At 38.2% G+C, this 19860-nt stretch overlaps 1 protein-coding gene and 1 long non-coding RNA gene across 9 annotated transcripts in view; one reads left to right on the top strand and one right to left on the bottom strand.

Moving 5' to 3' along the window:
* Positions 1-269: 269 nt before the first annotated feature.
* Positions 270-2141, top strand: LOC135416807 (uncharacterized). The gene is made up of 3 exons (XR_010431746.1): positions 270-413; positions 943-1083; positions 1918-2141. It is a non-coding gene; the product is annotated as an uncharacterized LOC135416807 (long non-coding RNA).
* A 3768-nt stretch (positions 2142-5909) lies between these two features.
* PPP2R5E (protein phosphatase 2 regulatory subunit B'epsilon) overlaps positions 5910-19860 on the bottom strand; it is an 80340-nt gene continuing 66389 nt past the window's right edge. For 6 of the 8 annotated variants that reach the window (XM_064659411.1, XM_064659413.1, XM_064659412.1 and 3 more), the window contains 9 exons: positions 19240-19370; positions 19096-19155; positions 18355-18463; positions 17341-17394; positions 17189-17239; positions 16203-16322; positions 14994-15121; positions 13115-13216; positions 5910-10480 (listed from right to left, as the gene is read on the bottom strand). In XM_064659411.1, coding sequence (XP_064515481.1) covers positions 10381-10480; positions 13115-13216; positions 14994-15121; positions 16203-16322; positions 17189-17239; positions 17341-17394; positions 18355-18463; positions 19096-19155; positions 19240-19370 — 855 coding nt within the window. In that variant the 3' untranslated portion in view covers positions 5910-10380. Of the gene's footprint in view, positions 10481-11122; positions 11189-13114; positions 13217-14993; positions 15122-16202; positions 16323-17188; positions 17240-17340; positions 17395-18354; positions 18464-19095; positions 19156-19239; positions 19371-19860 lie in introns of all 8 variants that reach the window. The other 2 variants (XM_064659417.1, XM_064659416.1) reach the window with 2 other exon arrangements.

Below are 19860 nucleotides of genomic sequence, written 5' to 3'. Positions count from 1 at the left end.
TTTTACTTTTGGTGACAGCAACAGGACTTCCATCATTGACTCTGGCAGGAAGAGAATGAAGTCCTGCAGTTTACAGAAGAGCTGTACTTAATCTGTCTCATCGTGTTTCTGTACTTGGAAAAGGGAAGATCTCCATTATTCATGTACATGTGAGTGTAGTCAAGGTAAAAATAATAAAATATTTTTTAAAAAAACCCAAACCTTAGCCATGGATAGAAAAACATCTGATTTATCTTTGAGACTAAAACAGAATCCCCTTCTGCAGAGGGAAAAACTGTGTTCTGGACTAACACACACCTTTTTTTCTACACATCCTCCCCTCCAAGGATCTGATTGCTTTGGGGTCAGTACTGACTTGCAGATCCTCATGTTGGCAGAGGAGACGGAGAATGTCTTTCTTCTAGAAGAGCCAGGTGAGAAGCACAACTTGACTTGTCAGGGGATCCCACAGAAGGGTGGGGAAGGAGGGCACGAGCCCTGGAGAGCAGGAGGAGCAGGTTCAGACAAAAGGGCTGGAGCCCCCATGAGCCCCAGGTCAGAGGTGTGTAGTTTGGGGCTGCAGGGGATTTGGCAACAAGGAGCAAGGGCTGCCTCTTGCGGGAGAGGGAAGAGTTTAGGACAGAGTGAAAGATGGTTTCTGATATGAGTAAGAAAAGGAAAACTGAAGAACAGAGGGCACATGCCAGGCAAGGAGGGACTGGGAGGTGTCCATTCACTGAGGCACTGATTGTGTTATGGGATGGAAAACCTAAAGTCTGGGGATTCCAGCGGGAGTGGGTGAAAGTTATCCCATGGCCCTCTCTCCCCTGGGACCCAGGGCGGGGAGGAGTCCTATCTGTACAGAGCACGGATGTCCTCCCTGCATCACTCACACTCTCATCCCACTGGCACAGGGATGCCAGAAACTCTTCTCCTCTCACCTGCCCACTCCTCTTTTTGCAGGCAAAAAGATAACGACCTCAACTCTGAAGAGAGACATTTCCAGAGAGGGAGACCTTCCTCAGAAAATGCATCAGCACAAACAAACTGATGAGGATACAGGATGGGAATGACAGAATTCGAACACATGGAAAACAATTCAAGGTTGGAGTAAAGGAAAATACATTTCAAAGATGTGTTTTAGGGACTTCAACTGCTGCCAAGTCAGGCAGCACAGAAGGAGAAAAGCCAGTATTGGAAGTAAGGTCACAGAAGTTTAACTGACTACTGGTATTGCCATAGCAAGCTTAAACCACTGCTCCTAAGCCTTACCTGTGTTTTGCACGTCCTGGCTACTAAAAATGATTGTTGTAAGAGAAATGCTGCCCTTTCATCTGATTTTCCTGTTTCTGGTCAATAAAGCACTGAGAAATAATACTGAGCCCAGTTTTGCCTTGCAACCCTCCTGCCATAATGAATGAAGGTTGGTCCAACAGTCTTCCCATGAAATCAAGGTTATGCAGAAACAACAGCTTAAGCATTAGAAATTGAGTTGTTATTTATTACTGCAGGGTCTTGATTCCATGCCCACACTCCCTGCTGCAATAATGAAGTGACCAAAACAGGATATTCTACGTCAGTGACTAATTGACACCCAATTAAAAAAAAAAACCAAAAAAAAAAACCCAAACCAGTATGACATTAAATGGCTTATTTATAGGTTCTGTTTTCTGAGATCATGAATTCAAACATTTAAATTTAATTACTAGATTTCCAATCCCAGTAATATATTGGATATTGATCCATTAAGTTACATACTGCATATATTTCATTGCCAGCAATTTGAAAGGGGGTTGGTAATTTAGAATAGGAAAAGAGAAGCAGTTTAACGATGGTGGATTTAGCAGCAATACAAATTACACTTGATTAAAAGCAGAGAGAAAAAAGGGAGGGTGTGGTGTGTCTTAACAATCTAATTTAGTTAATCTCTTTTCCTAGACACTGAAATCATGACCTAAAGGGTAGTGTCTGTGCACATCTGATACCTGCTGGAAGACAATGTTCTCCTACACTTGAATGCCAGGGCCCTTCTTGGCTTGGTCAAATCTGAAGCATTTGATGTAAACCAGAGGGCTGCTGTTGGGATAGCACTTCCCATAATCCAGGCAAGGAGACCAACATCCCTTTATGGCAGTTTCCTAAGGAAATAAATTCTGTGTTGTTATGCCATGTGCACCTGACTCCTGGAAATTCATTCTGCAGCTTCTGTCCCAGTTAAGTTGTATCAGAGAAGTCAGTGTCTCAGACTTGTCTCCCACAAGCCATTCCTACGAAGCCATACAGGAAAGACACAGTAAACCAAGTGTTTGTAGCTGTGCTGCTCCTGGTACTGTCTAATCTTTCTTACTAAAGTGCATTTGAACTGCAGAGAGTGTCACTAACACACACCCATTGCAATAAAAACAGATGAAAGTTCAGAGAATAAAGAAGCTGAAAAAGTTGAAAGTGGAGGGACTAAAATTCCAAGGGAAAAACAGCCACCTCTGCTCTCCCAAATTCTGACAAAAAACTACAAACTAGCAAGAATTCCTGCATGTGCTTGACCTGTTTAAACTGAATCCAGAAGAATCCAAAAGGTTTATGCAGCCTGTGAGGATCAGATCTTCACAGATATTGATCAGAGAGGGGCTTTTTACAAGGCTCTGGAGTGACAGGACAAGGGGGAATGGCTTCAAACTGACAGAGAGCAGGGTTATATCAGATATTGGGAAGAAATTCTTTACTGTGAGGGTGGTGAGACACTGGCACAGGTTGCCCAGAGAAGCTGTGGATGCCCCATCCCTGGAAATATTCAAGGCCAGGTTGGATGGGGCTTGGAGCAACCAGGTCTAGGGGAAGGTGTCCCTGCCTATGTCAAGGGGGTTGGAACAAGATGATCTTTAAGGTCCCTTCCAACCCAAACCATCTTTAGCCATTCTGTTGCATTTATTGCAGAAGCATTTCTAAATATTGGAGCAAATTTATAGATTTCAACATCCTCAAAGTACTTTACCAACAAACCCTGAATAATCAAATAGATAGCAATGGGATTTGAAGCAGGAGAGAGTTTTTTAATGATTCACATTCAAAATTTTAGAAGATTTAATAGATTGAAGGTAATTTTAGAAAGAATTGCATTTGAAAGAAAAGGTTCTGTACAGTTCCTGCTAAAGCAGAACTACACTGCAAGGATCCACAGGACCTCCTCGAAAGTCCCAGTTCTTTAGCTAACCACATGGAAAGGCATTTGCTTGGATAAGGCTAAGATGCCCACGGGTCCAGAGTTACGTTCCCCTTATGACAATTTTGACTAGAACAGCACATTTTGCTTAAATTTAGCCCATTTCAAGTCCTCACACTTGTGTTTGCAAGAGCCTCGGTGCAGCAGGTGCATCACTCAGCAGCACAGGAGAAAAGGGGGCAGTGAGGGGCACCACATTGCAGGAGGAAATATTCTTCCCTTTGTATTCCTCAGAGTCATTTTTGTCTGGCCAGAACTGGTGTTCGAAATGTTCGTAACCACTAAGCATGACAATTACTGCCTGATGAGTGTCACGGAGAGCAAAGAGCAATAATAACCCCTTGTGTTTGTGAAATAGTCTGTGGACTAACAAACTAATTACCACTGTCTGAATTCCACATTTTCTTGCTCCAGAAATCAAGTGTGTGCTTTGCCAAGTTACTCCAAGATCTGCCAACTGCAGACTTGAGCCTGTCTCCTCCAGGATGGCTGAATTGGAAGACTTTGTAACGCAGATGCCCATCTGGGTTTGAGATAGTTAAATATACAGTGATTTTCCACTTATGCACATTATGTACAAAGCCAAAGTAAGATCTAGAAAAGCAGGGGAGCCATTGCATGGTCTTAGGGATGACTGATGAGCATAAGACATAATCCTACTAAGTACATTTTGCACAATTAATATTAAAACCTAAAACTGAGTTGGACCACTTGTCCAGTTTGCTCACACAGCTAAACCACGTGTGCTTCACCAGAAGGTGACGATTCAAAACTGACCTGAGCCTGCTCAGTTCACAAAAGGTTTTCAGGCCTTTTGCTGCTGGAGGGTTGCAGAAATCCTCATGCAAACACAAGGTCTTTCCTTCCTTGCTGTCAGGGCAGTTATGCCTGAGTGTGCTCCTGCTGTGGCTGGAAGGTTGGTGTAGGATCCTCAGTGCTCCATGAACACAGACTGCTGGGTTGCTGCTTTTTCTGTCAGGGAAGCACTGAGGCTTTGTACCCAAGAAAAAACTTGTCCCTGGTGGTGCAAAGTAAGAATTCTGGAAACAAGATTGAGAAGGCATATAGAATATCCCTTTCTCATCCTCTTTTCGGAAGACCTTCCCAGACCCAGGTATAATGCAAGACAAGTTCCCAGACACTTTCAACTGTGTATCAAAGGTATGACAAGTTCCCAGACCTTTCAAGTGTGTATAAAAGGTATGAACCATTGTATAAAAAAATATACATTTCTTTAAATGCATTGCAAGCTTTCCATCCTTCCCAAGTGACCCCTAACTTCTCTCGCCTCCAGTGATTTCAAGAGAGGTTAGTACTGAACAGACAAAATGGACAGGGGAGAAATCAAAAACAACCAGACATAAAAATAGTGAAAAATCAAGTTTCTGTATGACCATTTTTCATGTGATAGAGACTTGCACGAAAGCCTTTGGCCACTGCTCACAGTGGGTTAGAACACTCGTTTTCAAGGTATTTTCTAACAAATTCAGGATATTTGCTTTGGTTTCAGCATAAAATCTTTAAAACCATAGATCACTCCAAACTCACAATGCAAGACCTTGTATTTGTTTCCACTAATCAATACAGCCTTGGGAACACCCTTTATCTGCACACAAAGCTACTTTTGTAGGCTACAGACTTGTGATCTAGGGTCCAAACCTAACATAAGATAAACCAGGCACTCTGCTAGTATATGAGAAACCAAAACTTCCCTGAGAAGCAAAGACAAAGATGAAAAATTAGCAAAGCAAATTATCATTACCGAAAGTAGGAAACTAATTTAAGTTTTTAATTCTGATCTTGTAAAGGTTGTTTCCCAGCTTGCAAGCAAGAAGACAAATCCTACCCTGAAGGCTAACTTACTGCATGTTCTCATCTTTTTTCTTTTTTTTAAACTTCTTTAGAAAATACTTGCCTTGCAATAAGAAAGTAAAGAGATTTGAGGTTGTTAAGTGATCTAAATATTGTCTTACAAGTACTTAAAGAGATTTGTGATAATGAGCTCTTCTAACAAAGGCAAGCAAGATCCAACTGCTGAAAATGTAATTTGGAAAAAATCAAAATGGAAGGAATTAAGAATTAGACTATTGGAATAACTCATGTAAGAAAGTGGTATTTAAAGATCAGATGTTTAATAAATATTTTCTCCAGTCTTACGGAAGCAACCATATGTTCTGTGCTGTTGCTGAAGCAGTTCATCAGCACTGCCCCTTACCAGGCTCTCTCCACAATCCTCTCCAGAGGGTTTCCCCCACGCATGTGACCATCTTAAGCTTTTCTCTTCGCCTTTAAACTGTGAGGCAGGACAGCACGAGGACTGAAACAGGAGAACGGTGCTACAAAAGAACAAACTCCTTCACCAGCTGCAAAGTGTAAGGCTCAAAGAGATCCTGAAGATCAACGTGTGGCTCTAATGCCTTTTTTCTGCATCCTCTGCTCTTGACCTCTCTCACAGGTGGGGTTGTGTGCAGCTCACCACGATGAGAGGATCTTTAAAAAAATGAACTTAATGAAAACCAAGTGTTTACTATGGTAATTCTGGCTGAAGCTTAAATTACCACCTCACTGTTTGGGTTTTGTTTCCAGATAAGTGTCTTTTAATACATCTAATACATGCAGATGGGTATCTGATCGCTGGAAGTTCACTGCTGAAAAGTTACATGAAGTTTAGATGGGAGGAGGTGGATAAAAAAAAGTCAAGCACCTGGAAAACACTTCATTGCTTCTTTATTTAGATGCACCCACAGTACAGAGCCTCTTTAGCAAGTGCAAAAGAGGAAGATTACACATTTATAGCTGGGAGCACCATTGAGTTCGAGTTTCTTTGATACCATTTTTAAGAAAGTAAACTGTTTCCAAAGAATGACATTTGAATCCAAGAGCTTAAGACCTGCTTGTACTTTATCCAGAGGTGGAAGATATTTTTGTTTTATTGTTACTTGGATGTAGAGTAGAAGACATTTTCACAGTCTGGTTGGACCAGTCTATATATTTTCATATGCACCTTTTAATATATATAAAAAGTGTTTCATTTTTCCCCCCTACCCACAGATAGTTAAATGCAACTAAGTTTAAAAACAGTAATGGGACCAGAGCATTCCTATGGGGAAAAATGAACTTTTGCTGCCCTCTCCTGCTTAAACAATGAAATGCTAAAATATTAAGATCTATGAATCTAATGCTAACCTTGAAACAAAAAGCATGACAGGTCATTCGCTATACTACAGTCAAAAATAGGACAACAACAAGAAATGTATCGGTACTATTTATATTTGAAAACTCCTCATGGGTCCATAAGGTTATGAATACAACATATTTACAGTTAAGTGATCCAAATAACAAAAACTCTTATTCAGAGAGGTCATGATAAAAAGCGTACGCTTCTGTGGATGGGAAGCAACACTTGGATAAAAGTTTTCAATGAAAATCAGTTCCATTCTGTTTCAAGATACTGCTTTGTAGACTTCAAAACGAAAAACTGGGCTATATAAAATATGCTGCACATACCAACTAGGAAAAACTAATTCATGGCTCACTCCAGAGCTGCTAAGGGAAGCATGTGAGCCAAAATAAAAAAGCCACATGTAAATAAAAACATTCTTCAATCTTGAGCATTTTCATCTTTGTCTTCTTTTAGGGCAACTGCTTTGGGATGGTGCTGTCATACAATTAAGAGAAAAGGGCATCTTTGTTTTCCAAGACAGAACTAAAAGCAAACTATTTCAGTTTTACTTGGAGGGAGAAGAATCTCGTCTTTCCTGCTCCTCACAAAACAATAAAGAGCTTTTTAGAGCTCCTAATATATTTTCTTTTCCACAGAGTGAGATAGCCTGAGGCTGTACTTATGCACGTATAATGTAAGTACAGCTGCTCCATTTCTTACTCAAGCAATTCTTGGCTCTAACACCCTCGATTTTTCCATATATGAGAGTAGATAAAAAAATAAATTAAATCCTTTTATTTATGCTAACAAAATCAGGATTAAATTTACTGTAAGCCTGCTAGTGAACGCTCCAACGGCATTAGAATACTTTTATTTAAAGCATTCCAACCTTTGGAAGGGAGACAAAAAACACTCAAAAGCAACGAAAGGAAAACAGTAAGGGAGACTTGCAGGATGAAGAAAGCAACGTGTGCTCAATTTAAAGTGTATGAGAGGAACTTTACTTTTACAGTTGTTACATCCCCATGACCCGATGCAATGCCCTAGTGTCGAAAACGCGGCTCTTTTCCTTTGACCAGACAGCATCCAATCCTTTCTCCTGAAACCAATATGGCACAGGACACGAGTGGCCACCCAACGACTGCCGGAAGAGCAGCGAACAACAACATTTACACAAACAAAGGTAGTTTCTGGAACTCAAGAAGCGAACGAAAAGCGTTAATTAAAACAGACGCACTGATCACACTTGGGCCCGTGTGCTGCCTCCTTCTTGGCCTGCAGCTCCAAGTGACAGCAGTGGGAGCTGTGCAGGGCAGGACATGGCGTTGGGACTGCGGCAGCCTGTGGGTCCCGGGGGTACGGTCGTATCATTGTGGCAAGTGCTTCTTTTGGGTACATCGCACAGTGCAAACCTACTGCCGTGAGAGCCTTTAGAGTCAAGTGACTAATAACATCACAGCGTCCCGTTCACGTTAAACATTCCTTCTCGGAAGTGATAAGTCATCTATAAACTTTAGATACACCCCACTATCCCCACATCAGAGGTAACAATCAGAGGTAACAAAATATTGCAACCCATCAGGTTCTCGTCAGTCTTGTATGATCAATAGCAGAATGACATGTCAGAAACCAAAAATAGTTATGAACAAACAACACTCACCTAAACTCTAAGTACAGGACAAGGTGCTTTTTCTAATTTCACATTGTTGTGTTTTACTCCACCAGGTGAAAAACATGAAGTTTTAGTCCTCCATTCTATCTCAGTTTTTCACAATGGAACATAGTCTTTGAGCATGAGTTTGAGTCCACCCTTTTGTACTGTATGATCATTTCACACAGAAGTCACACTAGCAAATTTTTTTTTTTTTTTTTTGGTAACAGAAATAAAAGACTGTCAAAATCAATGGGCTAAGGGACATGATTTGTTATAAATTTATTTAATCTTCAGTATTTCAGCTTGCACCTTTGCTTCAGCACTTTAAAATAAAATGTTTCAACTATGACAGTAACTGCCTAATTTACATTGCGTCCCAGTCAATGTTCTTAAAAGAAGCTCATATTAATCCCATTAAAACCATGTTGTGTTTGGTGTTGCATATGACTAGTTCCACTTTTTTTTTTTTTTCCAGAATTAACAGTGTCAAGTTCTTACAAAACGTTGAGTTTACAACATTTGTGTGCGCAGACCCAGGAGTACAAACTGTGACCTGATAATCCTGAAACAGTCAGTAGTCTAGGAGGGAATCCTTTTTTACCTCTTTTCTGTGCCTGAAAACAAGAAAACTTCAAATCCTACTGTATATTTAAATGGTAGGAAGAAAAATATACAAGTTTGTATTTATACTGTATTTCTATCAATGGCAACAGGTCATAAATTCATGTTTGCAACTATCACAAAGACTCATGAACACCAATTCAGTTTTATACTGTAAATACTGCTGGATTGATGGTTTAGGATTATCAATTCACTGTTGTCATATGTCTATAACAGTTCAAAAGCATCCTGGAGAAAAATCCCAAAACACATACCTTCTGGTATATAATAATGCAACTGCATTAGCTAAATATATACTGTACATAAGTCTTATCAGCATTTTACCTACCAAAGATGTAAGATTCCACTTTCAAATACAAAGCAGATAGCCAATAATGTATACTTATAATACAGCCCTCTTCTTTTGTTCTTTGTAATTTTTTTTTCCTCTTTTGTTTTAAACAATTTGGTCACAATGCACCTTTGATATAAAAGCATTTTAAACTTTATTATTAATACTCAGAACATTAGGATTTCCAGAATTCTTTTTTTTTCAGTAGCATTTGTAGAACCACTTTTGGTAACAAATACAGTAGTTAGGAATGAGCATCCAGATGAGAATGCAGAAGTGTATTATCCAGAATCCTTTCCAGCTAAGACCACAGGGCTGGTACTGTGATGAGTAATAGTACTAGAACCACAAAAACACTAGAGTATGTTTTTTAGAGGCTACATCCTCTTTTGCTGGAACACTTTATAAATACATATTAAAAAGTAAGGCAACAACTCCAAACTGTCCAAACTGCTATCTCAACTCATTTTCCAATTAGATCCGTGACCACTGGAGATCAATTTCATGCTTGTGTTGTTTAGCACGTGTGTTCTTTCTGAATGGTCCAATAAAAACATACTGTAATAATTTAGCAATTAGTGTTTCTAAACCAACTCTGGTACGTGTCTCCAATGCTGCATCACTAATACTGGTTAGGTACTGAAGTTCAGGGTGTTACCACTGCCCGTTTTTTCAAGGATTGTGGACACTAATTTGGATTTGCAATAAAAAGGTGCATGAATCCAAAGCTCCCTTTCCTACTATGTTTATCACCTACTTGTTTTTTTTTAACTCCTAATGCTCAAATTAAGGAAGCACCAGAGACAGCCTGGTACTAAAAAAATTCTCACACCAGTAAACAAAACTTTTATTCAGGACCAATGTTTTTCATGGCCCTGATCTGAATGGACATTCAACTCATGAAGATGTGCAAAAGGAAAAAAAAAGTCAAATTACAGTAAAGTTATCCAGAGAAGGAGGATGTTACACAAACTCATAAGGAAATGACAGTCTTTTTTCTCTTTTACTATAAATACACGTAACAGTTTAGCAGAAAGACAAGCTAAATTTTAAGATTGTTCACATTTGAAAGTTGTATTATACTCTCTGCTAATGATAAATAAGGAACAGGTCCTGACAATGGAATTTGACATTGCAATTTTCATCAACAGATCTTTGAAGACTGGTTTTAAAGAAGGGTTAAAACAATGATTATGTTTGCAAAGTTCTGAGAAGTCCATCTGTTGTCCAAACTTTGGATTAAAGTCCTTATTTTTTTCCTTTACTTAGAGACAGGTATATACAGTGCTGTTGTAATAATGAAACAAATGTGAAATCTACTGTAAAGTTGCACAATACAGAAAACTGTTGCTCCATCTTCTACTACATAAATGTGTGACTCCACAGGTTAATAATGCTGTTTTGTTTTTTTGTTAAGTTGGAATTATTCCATCACGTCTAAGACCTCTCTTTAATTCCAAATCCTCCAGTTTTTTCCACAGTTCTTCGCGTTCTTTCTCTTTCTTCTTCTCACTGACAGATGAAATAAAACAAAGTGTTAGCAGGAGAGAAGACTGTATAATATTTATGTTAAAATATATATATTTGACATTATTGGCTGCACTGATTTTCAAGAACACAACTGCAATTTTCCCAATAAATTTAATTTTAAAAAATATTTTCTTTTTTTCCTTTTTGTTACCTACAAAAATATAACTAAAAGCAGTATGAGAAGAACATAAAACATAAGCTGAGCAAAGTGATAGTGTTCATAGACACTAATTTGTAATGAGGAAGAAAAAATGCAGTGGACTTTTATTTTGGGCCTAATGGACTAAGATTATAAAAATTAACATTACAAACTAAATTATTTAATTATTTTCAAGTTTGTTTATGTAAGCATGGCATTTTTAATATTAAAAATAACAGCCACTTCCCAGAAAAAGCTTTCCCTGATTCTTTTAGAATTGCTATTCTTACTTAACTGACTGGTGGCTTCCATTTAGCTTAGGCACCAGCCAAGGCAGAGTTCAAGCTAAAAGATCTGCCTTTTGTTCACTGAGTCACTCTTTTTCCACACCAAATTCCTACAAGACCTATGTAGCATTTGCTTTAACAACAGACTTTAATGGTTGATTTGACAAAATTAAACAGCAAATCTAACATTTACTTTACCTGCATTGTTTGCTTTCTAAGTTTCCTGTCTCTGCCATAGCTTACTTTGAATAAATCTCCTTGGTACTGTAAGGTACAAAATGCTTTCAAGTTCTATTACATCACCTTATAGGTTTAGAGGAAATGGAAATCTTAACAATGACAGAAACACAGATTCTCTGCTAGTCACATTAGAGAAGTCTTGAAAAATATTTCAGCGGATTAGAAACATCTCTGCACATCTTGATTCAGTCAAAATACCAGCATCTGGCTCATTTATTTGGAATTTTAATTTCCCAAGAGTATTTTAAACTTATAAAAAAAATACAAACAACTTTCAGACAAATCCCCAAAGAACAGTAAAGGAAAAAAAAAGAGGCCATTGTTACTAAAAGTATTTAAAATTAAATACAAGAATAAGTGAAATAGCCTTACATATTCAGGCTACCTACCAATATTTATCCTCTAATCATTATGAAATATATGCCTGCTTACCTAAAAGACTGTTAGAGGATGATCACCTCATCCAACTTACCTATTTGACCTTTCCTAGTCATTAATATTGAACATATTTCTCAAGTTTTAAGTGGTATCATAGCTACCCTTCTGATATGTGGTTTTATTAAAATGCTAAAGATTTTCTGGAAACATTAAGGTAAACATCCTAGCAGTTTATACCTTCAGGTATTTGCATGTTTTAAAATTATAAGCAGTAAACAGAAATGGTGAAATGCTTAGCACCAGCCCTGAACAGGAGATACAACGTCAGCAGGGGCAAGAAAAATTCTTTGTGCAGTTCAGCCAATAAACCTCCCCATTATCCAGCCATGGGACGCTCCACTTCAGTGTCTGGTCCTGTTAAGAGCAGAGTTTCTCATCTGCAAATTGACTTAAGTTACCAACCTCCCTCAGTGAATGGCTGGATTTGATGACCAGTCCCAAAATTCTCTGCCTGTTTGTTAAGAAACCACTGTTGTCTCAACTGCACCAGCAGATTGAACCTTAACTATCAACACCTATCAAGAACTGATCTGGCATCTTTGCTCAAATATATCTCCAAGTCTCTAAAAGTAAAATACCACATTAATGGACTATTTTTACCACTGCCATACCATATTAGTGAACTATGGTAAAATACTATATTAATGAACGATTTTTTGTGTATAAAATTCAAACAAAGCAAAACAAAAGGCCAGTGTTGACTGGAGTCACACAAGCCAAAAAACAGCCTCCAAGAGACTTTCCAGACTGTACTAACAAGGTCTGCTGACATGCAGTGCCCTTTGCTTTGCTTTGGAGGAAACCCTGAGTCACAGACAAGGTGTGACTTAAATGAAGTTGCAAATTGTTCAGAGTTCCTGAAATTTCCTCATTTTTTTCATCTGACACTTTGCATGAGGCAAAACTTTTGAGAAAAGATGCTGCACTGTAATTGGAAAATGAAAATTAAGGAAAACAAAAGATAAAAGGCTACTGGGGTAGAACTAACGATTCTATGAGTGGTGTACTTAATGGATCCTGCATGCTAAAAGACTCAGATACAGAGCAAGACCTCTGAATAAGAAATAAAAGGGCTGAGAGATGCCTCTCTGCTTTAAGACCACATCCAGCCTACAAACAGCAGTTTGGAAAACAAATCTTAGGGGTTTCCCTTGTGTCTCTTTCCAAAGCTCAGTGTAAATTTTTTTTTGTGAAGTCTTTATCCTTAAACTCTTTTTTCTATTGAAGACCTTGATATGCTTCAGTCTCCTGGAACGGGGAGTCAAAAGGAATTGCTTGAACAATGTGGATTCCCGAGCAATGCAACAGATACTGTATTTAATAAAGGGTAAATAGCAACCTGTACATCTAATCTTACCACCTTACAAGGAGAAGGCTAGTGGGCAGGCAAGGGGAAAAATGGGGCACTGTGCCTACCATGTGTGAGATTATGCAACTGCACCTGAGTGTAAGGGAAAAGCTAAACAGCAGGCCTTATGCACAGCTGACAAAAAAAAAGCTTTAAAAAGTTACCGCTGACGATCTGACTTGTAAGTGGCTGTCAGCTCATCAAACATGGTGCTGTTCATTTCCATAAATGCCTTCAACACATTGTAGACTAAAGCCACAATAGCCCTGTGAGAAATTGAAAAAGAAGAAAGGAGTCCATTAGTTGCAGGTGAAATCAAACGTGAAATAAAAGCGTCTTCTCTTCCCGGCCTTTCTGTGACCAGTTCTGTTCCTGCAAGTGTGATTATGTAAATTCTTCGATTTCAGTGAAACTGCTTTTGATTAACATATTTAAAGGTGAGAATCAGCTTTCCTGTCTCTACTGACTACTGAAATCGAGAAAGCCAAAACTCCAGGGTAAAAGGTAACAACAGAAAGCCATTACGTATAACTACAGACTCTTCCCTCATGCTGTGGAGCAGTTCTGAATGCAACTTCAGGGATTCAAATCATCAATGCTGGCAGAAGGAATAGAATTCAAACACAAAATGAGAGTGATTCATATTTCCTTATGACTTTTCTATGAAGCTGAATATTCACTGCCTCTATGCAAAATACAAGGCTGCATTTCAAGAGTGATTGTACTCATACATTTCATATTCATTTTCCCTTTCACAGTTCCTGATCCACTACTATGGTTGTCATATTCAGACCCAGAGCTGCTTAAGAAACAGCACTTCAGCCAGGAGGCAGTGAATCAACAGTACAAGTGCCAGGAACCTTTGGAGCTAATCCATATAGCAGACAAACTGTGTGCCACTGCCCACATACCCCTGTCTCTCTTTCACTTCTTTCAATACACTTTTAATTTCGTTGCCTACGTGGCAAATTTTCTTATAAATATAAAAATTATTTAAATTATATTCTTTATTTTACGTGTCTCTTTACCTGGCTTGTGTGTCAAAGAAACAAAATTCCTGTGGGTATGAACAACCTGCAAACTGGGATACTGGAGTATTCTCATTACCAAAAGCATCCCAGTGCACAGTATAAAGGTTTAGGCAGGAGCAGGGGCATGTTGGAGACTGGTAATGCCATGGAAAGTGTCTTTTTGTGACCAGTCTTAATTACAGAAGCTTTCCAGCAGCACTAGATTTGTCAAGTAAGCAAACAAACTTGAGAGCTTACCTAGGTACAGAACAAAAAGACTAATGTTTGAAAAGATTAAATATTGTATAGTAAGGTCTTAAAACAACTGAGACCTGAATGTAGCACAAGCTCATTAAAAATACTGGGTTTACTACATGGTAACCATCTTGAGTTAGAAAAACTTTTCCACTCAAGTATGGAATACATGGCATCTAACTGTAATAGTATTTTTCATTAAAACACTTTCTACTAGGTCATTCAGTTTAAAATAAAAATGCCTAATTATCAGAATATCAATATGAAGTAACTGTTCAATTACTGTAACAGAGAACAGCTGTATTTAAATAAATTTAGAAAAAAACAACCCAAGAAGAATATACTGATGTCTGTATGCTTCACAGATGTTTAAAAAATACCAGTTCCAGAGGTCTCCCAGAGGTATCAGTCCATGATACAGCCACAAAGCTTTATTAATGCCAAGTGATATTCCTCTAGACAATTTACAATCTGGCTTAAGAGTCAACCAGTTTATAAAAAACTGTGTAGGAGAAAAGCTTGATGAGCAACACTTTTTCTTCAATAACAATGTAACATCTAATTTCTCTTTTTTCCAGCTTGTGAGAAGGTCTATTTTTATCCCGTAAGGTAGAGATTTTTGTACACATACCAGTTAATTAAAACCACTCTGAGACAAGCTCAAGTACCGACTAATTTATATTGGCATTAACAGAGTTGCACTTGCTCAGACCAGCTTTGGGTCTGGATCTCTCCCATTCAGAAACAGTAAAATAAAGTGTAAAGACAAAAAACTTACGGATTCCAGTGTTCTTTAGAAATCCTATAAAGGCTGGAAAACATGATGGGAAGTATAACATTTGAGTTCTCCTCTATCAAACTCATGATGTACTCGTTATTCCAATAATACAGCGCTCTTTCAGCCACCTTTGAGTCAAAGGAATAAATTATTAACAGGAATTCAGATACCTATAATTTTGTAATTTTCCGAAGGAAAAACAAATCACAGAAAAACTTCACAAAGACAAATTAACAGGAGTCATTAGTTTTGGAATTAAACAACTCCAATCAGTAGCATAACATCCATTAATGGAATTAAGTTTCTATCCTATAATTCTGATCCCACAGCATCCACACTCTCTTTCCCCTGAGCAATATGTTGCTGCTCACTGAAGACCAGGTGCAGACACTGCATTAATGCTGCAGCTGTGGAGGGGAAGGGAGAGCAGAGAGACTTCCCATCTCCCCTTTCCCTCAAAGTCAGGAAGGCTGCAGTCAGAAGGAAGACACTAGTGCTGGGATACCAGAGGAAGGAGACAGAGAAAGGCTCCATAGCTGGGCTGAACAAGGGAGGAGAAACCTTCCCTGTGGGGAAGGTAACAATGACAGTGATCACCTTGGGGAGGAGCTGGGGAGTAGGAGGGAGGATGCTGATCTAAATTATGCTAAAAATAAATGCAGCCCAAGGAAGAGCTGAAAAGTCACATCTGCCTTTGTGCCAGGACAGGTCACCAGGCTTAATATGGAGACACCACAGGCCATGAACTCTACCTCCTCTTCATGTATGATTCCACCTAAATCCTATTCATTTCCCTTCTTCCCATTATGCAATGTGATGATAAATTTTCTGTCACCTCTAATCAGACATCTCCTGGTTACAGAGGGAAGTAAGTCGGAAAACAACAATACTGCACCAAAAATGGAGAGCAGGTACATCCTACATGGTCTATATGGCAGGGACCTGTCACCCACAGTCAGAAGGCCTCAAAGTCTGCTTGGATGCAGTTTTTAGGCCTTATGTGGGGCTCAGAACAGCAAGTTCTGGGCTGTAACCCCAGATACCTCTAACACGGAGCTCAGAACTAAACTTCTACTGCAACATATCCTCTTCCACAGAAGGCGAGTATTTAAAACCACATAACATAAAACAATAATTACATTTGCAGGGGTGTTACATTTGAAACTGAGACTATACATTCCTGTACAAACAATAACCTCTACCACTGACCTGAAAATGAGGGCTAGAGACACACTTGGCAATTTGTTTAAACAGCGGTTCCTGGATTTTGACAAATTGTGATGGTTCAATTACATCCAAGATTTCCTCCAGCTCTCCTAGGAACATGACCTAAAGACAAGGAAGAAAGCATTAAATATAAAACCTCTAAATCATCTCGATCAGAAAAATGCTGGTAACCCTCAAATTCTACTGCTTGAGGGAGAAATGGAAGCCTCACAAGTTCAGCAAGACCCTCTCCAATAATATGATCAGTTCTACCTTTAGCAGCTTCTGGATACAGTCTCTTAAAAGAAGGACAAGTGTGTTCAAGTGCTGTCTTTTCAAATATAGCACTTGTCCTTTACAATAAAATTAGCAAGGAATACTGGTTCAATTCTCAAAACTTTGCCTCATACGAAGAATTTGACCAAAGCTTAAACTTTGCTAACTGAGGAGAGTCTCTTTATTTTGAATATTGCTTCTAAAAACAAGGTAGAATTATGGTTTTGTTTTTTCACAAAACCTCATTAGGGAAACTCAGATTTGCATCAAGAATTTGAAACAAAAATGCAAAGGCCTAACTGCATCATTTACATGTATAGCAGATAAACACTAGACAGTAAAATATCTTTCATCCTCCCTGGAAAAATACTACCCTCACATACAAACAATTCCAAGTCTACCAGAGTTTTCCAACCTATCCTCAACTATGTTTATTTTCTCCTCTCAAAAAAAAAAAAAAAAGCCATAACAGTTCTCTTCAGAAGTACCAGTGCTAATTTTGTGAATAGAAACCATGGTTATCAAACTTTTCTCTTCATAATTGAAATTGTCCAAAAAGCCAGAATTCAAGTAGAGAAAAATCATCTCCAAGAAAAAATACCAAGATTCACCACAGCACGTGCTCACTACCAGGAAATATTTAAAGATTCCCTGCTTATTATATTTTAGAGCAAAATAATTCTTTTGTTTCGTTATACTAGCACACCGCTTACCTCTTTCTGACTGCAGGTTTTTGGCCAGAATTTCATTAAACCTCTAATGACCTAAATTAGAAGGGGAAAAAAAGTCAGATTTTTTTTATTTTTCTCTCAACAGGGAAAACCATTTACGAGGCAAAAAAAAAAAGTACAAAAGAAATATTTACCGGTTCTGTGAGCGAGGGGTCCTTCTCCAGAAACTGTACTATGCAATACGCCAGCTGTGAAGAGGTAAGAATTTAAGAGAATTAAGTCAGAACACTTCTATAAAGAAACCACAAGGACCCAATTTTTAAAAAAAGAGACACTCGAGGCAAGGTGCTATTCAGCTTTCTCAAACTGCATCTGACTTCAAACTGAGATGCACAGTTTGCACTGTGCAAGTGCTCTGAAAGCTCAGTTGGTAAGAAACAACAGGACACTTTATGAAAACAGTCAGAGAGACAAAGTAACACATACAATTAAAATCAGAGCAACTTGCAATTCTAAATACAGTCATACAACCAATGTTTTGAAACTTCTGTTACTCTCTCAAACTGTGTCTTTTTACACATTTTATACATCAGCAGAATCATGAGAACTCTTGAAAGATGAGCCAACACCTAAACCCTGGAATCACATATTTAGAAAGCACAGCTTTATCAGCATAAGAAATACTGCACTATCTGAAAGTCAGACAGAAAGGCAACAAGCAGCACTTATCAGAGGAAAAATAATGTTATGAAGGTATAAAAAGATATCTGAGAACATAAATGAAGTATTAAGAAATCTGTGAGGGATCATGCAAAAATGTGGGTATTATTATTCAGAAAGTTGCCAGGGTGAAGAAGAGCCTTGACAGCACCAGACTAAGGAAACCCAAACATTCTCTTGGGAGAGAGAATGGGAAAGGCAAACTTGTGAGAATGAGAAAACAGCAGAAAAACCTACAGACTGCTTAACTACTAAGTAAAATCTCCAAACTATTAGAGTTGTATGTTAACAATTTTAAGTACCTAATCAGAACAGAAGCAAGATATCTATCAAACAAAGCACATCAAATGAATTTTTTAGAAAAATCTATTGCATTTTTTCCACATTTCAGAACTTTCCCCCCACCTTTTATGTGCTACATAATTAAATTTCCAAAGCAACCCTAAAAAAATATAACTCTGAACAGAAAATATTTTTATAATGTCTACCTGTGCATGGAAGAGTGATAAACTCCTGACAGTGTGTAAAGGGATCAGCACCTTCACCAGAAACTGTTTATGCTCTGCCTTCAGAGGTAAAGCAAAACCATTGATAATACTAGAAATCAGAAAAGAAATATTTGTTAGTGTCACTATCAGAGAAAACAATATGGAGGTCCAAACAAGCACTTTCTAGATTAAAATATATTTAGCAGTAGGCACCTGTTTACAAATAGCAGGCTCATGCCATTTGTAAACTGGTGCTGACTTTGGTCCTGCTTTATATTAGCAGGGTACAAGATGTTTAGGTAGCAATTCAGCTCCAACTTAGGAATAATCACATAAACAGCTGAACAAACCTGTTGCCAAACAGATAAGACCTTGTCTATGTTGTCTGTAAATTCATGTAAGCAAGGTGGTCTTGGAGTAATTAACCTACCAAAATTAGATTAACTCTGCTAGTGTGCCTAAAAAAAAAAAAAGTAATTCTACATCATGTCAGGGTGAAGTGCACAAAATGTAATGCACATACACATGTAAAAATCAATCCAACACTTGGCTGTAACCTGCATCTAGTTTATATTCTTGGCAAAGATGTGACAGAGGTTTGCATGTGGGCTTAAAGATGAGCATGTGCACACATCTGTTTTCAGAATCAGGGCTTATCATAATACTTTTTCCAAATCTGACACTATTCTGACGTGTCCAGAAGGGAAGTCTGAGACAGATAATAAATAAAGACTCGTTTACCTTCCTAAAATTTCCAACAGTTCAGCTACGCCATTGAAGTGTTCAGTTTCATAAACAAATCTAAAAAAAGAAAAGTTAAATATAAGCGATATATCAGTTTCCTAAAGTGGTCATGAGAGAAAAGTACCTTCTTCCACAACTTACCGTAGAAAAATATTATTAATCTGTTTTCGGATAAATGCTCTAAGACCCAGAAACTTGCCATAAATTCTGTGCAAGACTGTTTTTAGGTAGTCTCGTTCTCGAGGGTCTTCGCTGTCAAACAGCTCCAACAGCTGCATTCAAAGGAAAAAGAGAACTCAAACAGGGGACATTTGACAAGTGTGACACACAGACTTCTATATAAAAGTAAATTCATGAAAGCACATGCATGCAAAATGTGACATCCATGGTAGCCAAGGTGTAGATATACAGTATTAAAAGAATCTGTTGGAACCCCAGTATATCATCACAAAACTCAGACTAATAAATTTTTGATTAATTGGCTCCAAAATGCTGCTTTTCTTCCTTCTCCCCAAAATAAATACGTAAGTTCTTAGATGCTGGAATATCTATAAATGAAGACAACCTGTCTTTTAACATCCACCCTTCCCTCACTCTGCAGAACTAAAAGATCCTCATTTGCTCTAATATTCTTGTTCTCACAACACTGTGTCAAGGTCACATTTTTCTAATTGCTTGTAATTTATATGATGAGCTCTTAAGCCTTCCTAGTGATTGCATGGCTTTCATGCTGTAGAAAGACTCAACAGGGAAGGTCTATGC

Source organism: Pseudopipra pipra, chromosome 6, assembly GCF_036250125.1.
Source record: "Pseudopipra pipra isolate bDixPip1 chromosome 6, bDixPip1.hap1, whole genome shotgun sequence".
In the NCBI taxonomy this organism is placed as follows: Eukaryota; Metazoa; Chordata; class Aves; order Passeriformes; family Pipridae; genus Pseudopipra; species Pseudopipra pipra.
This window is presented reverse-complemented; position numbering and strand designations above follow the sequence as displayed.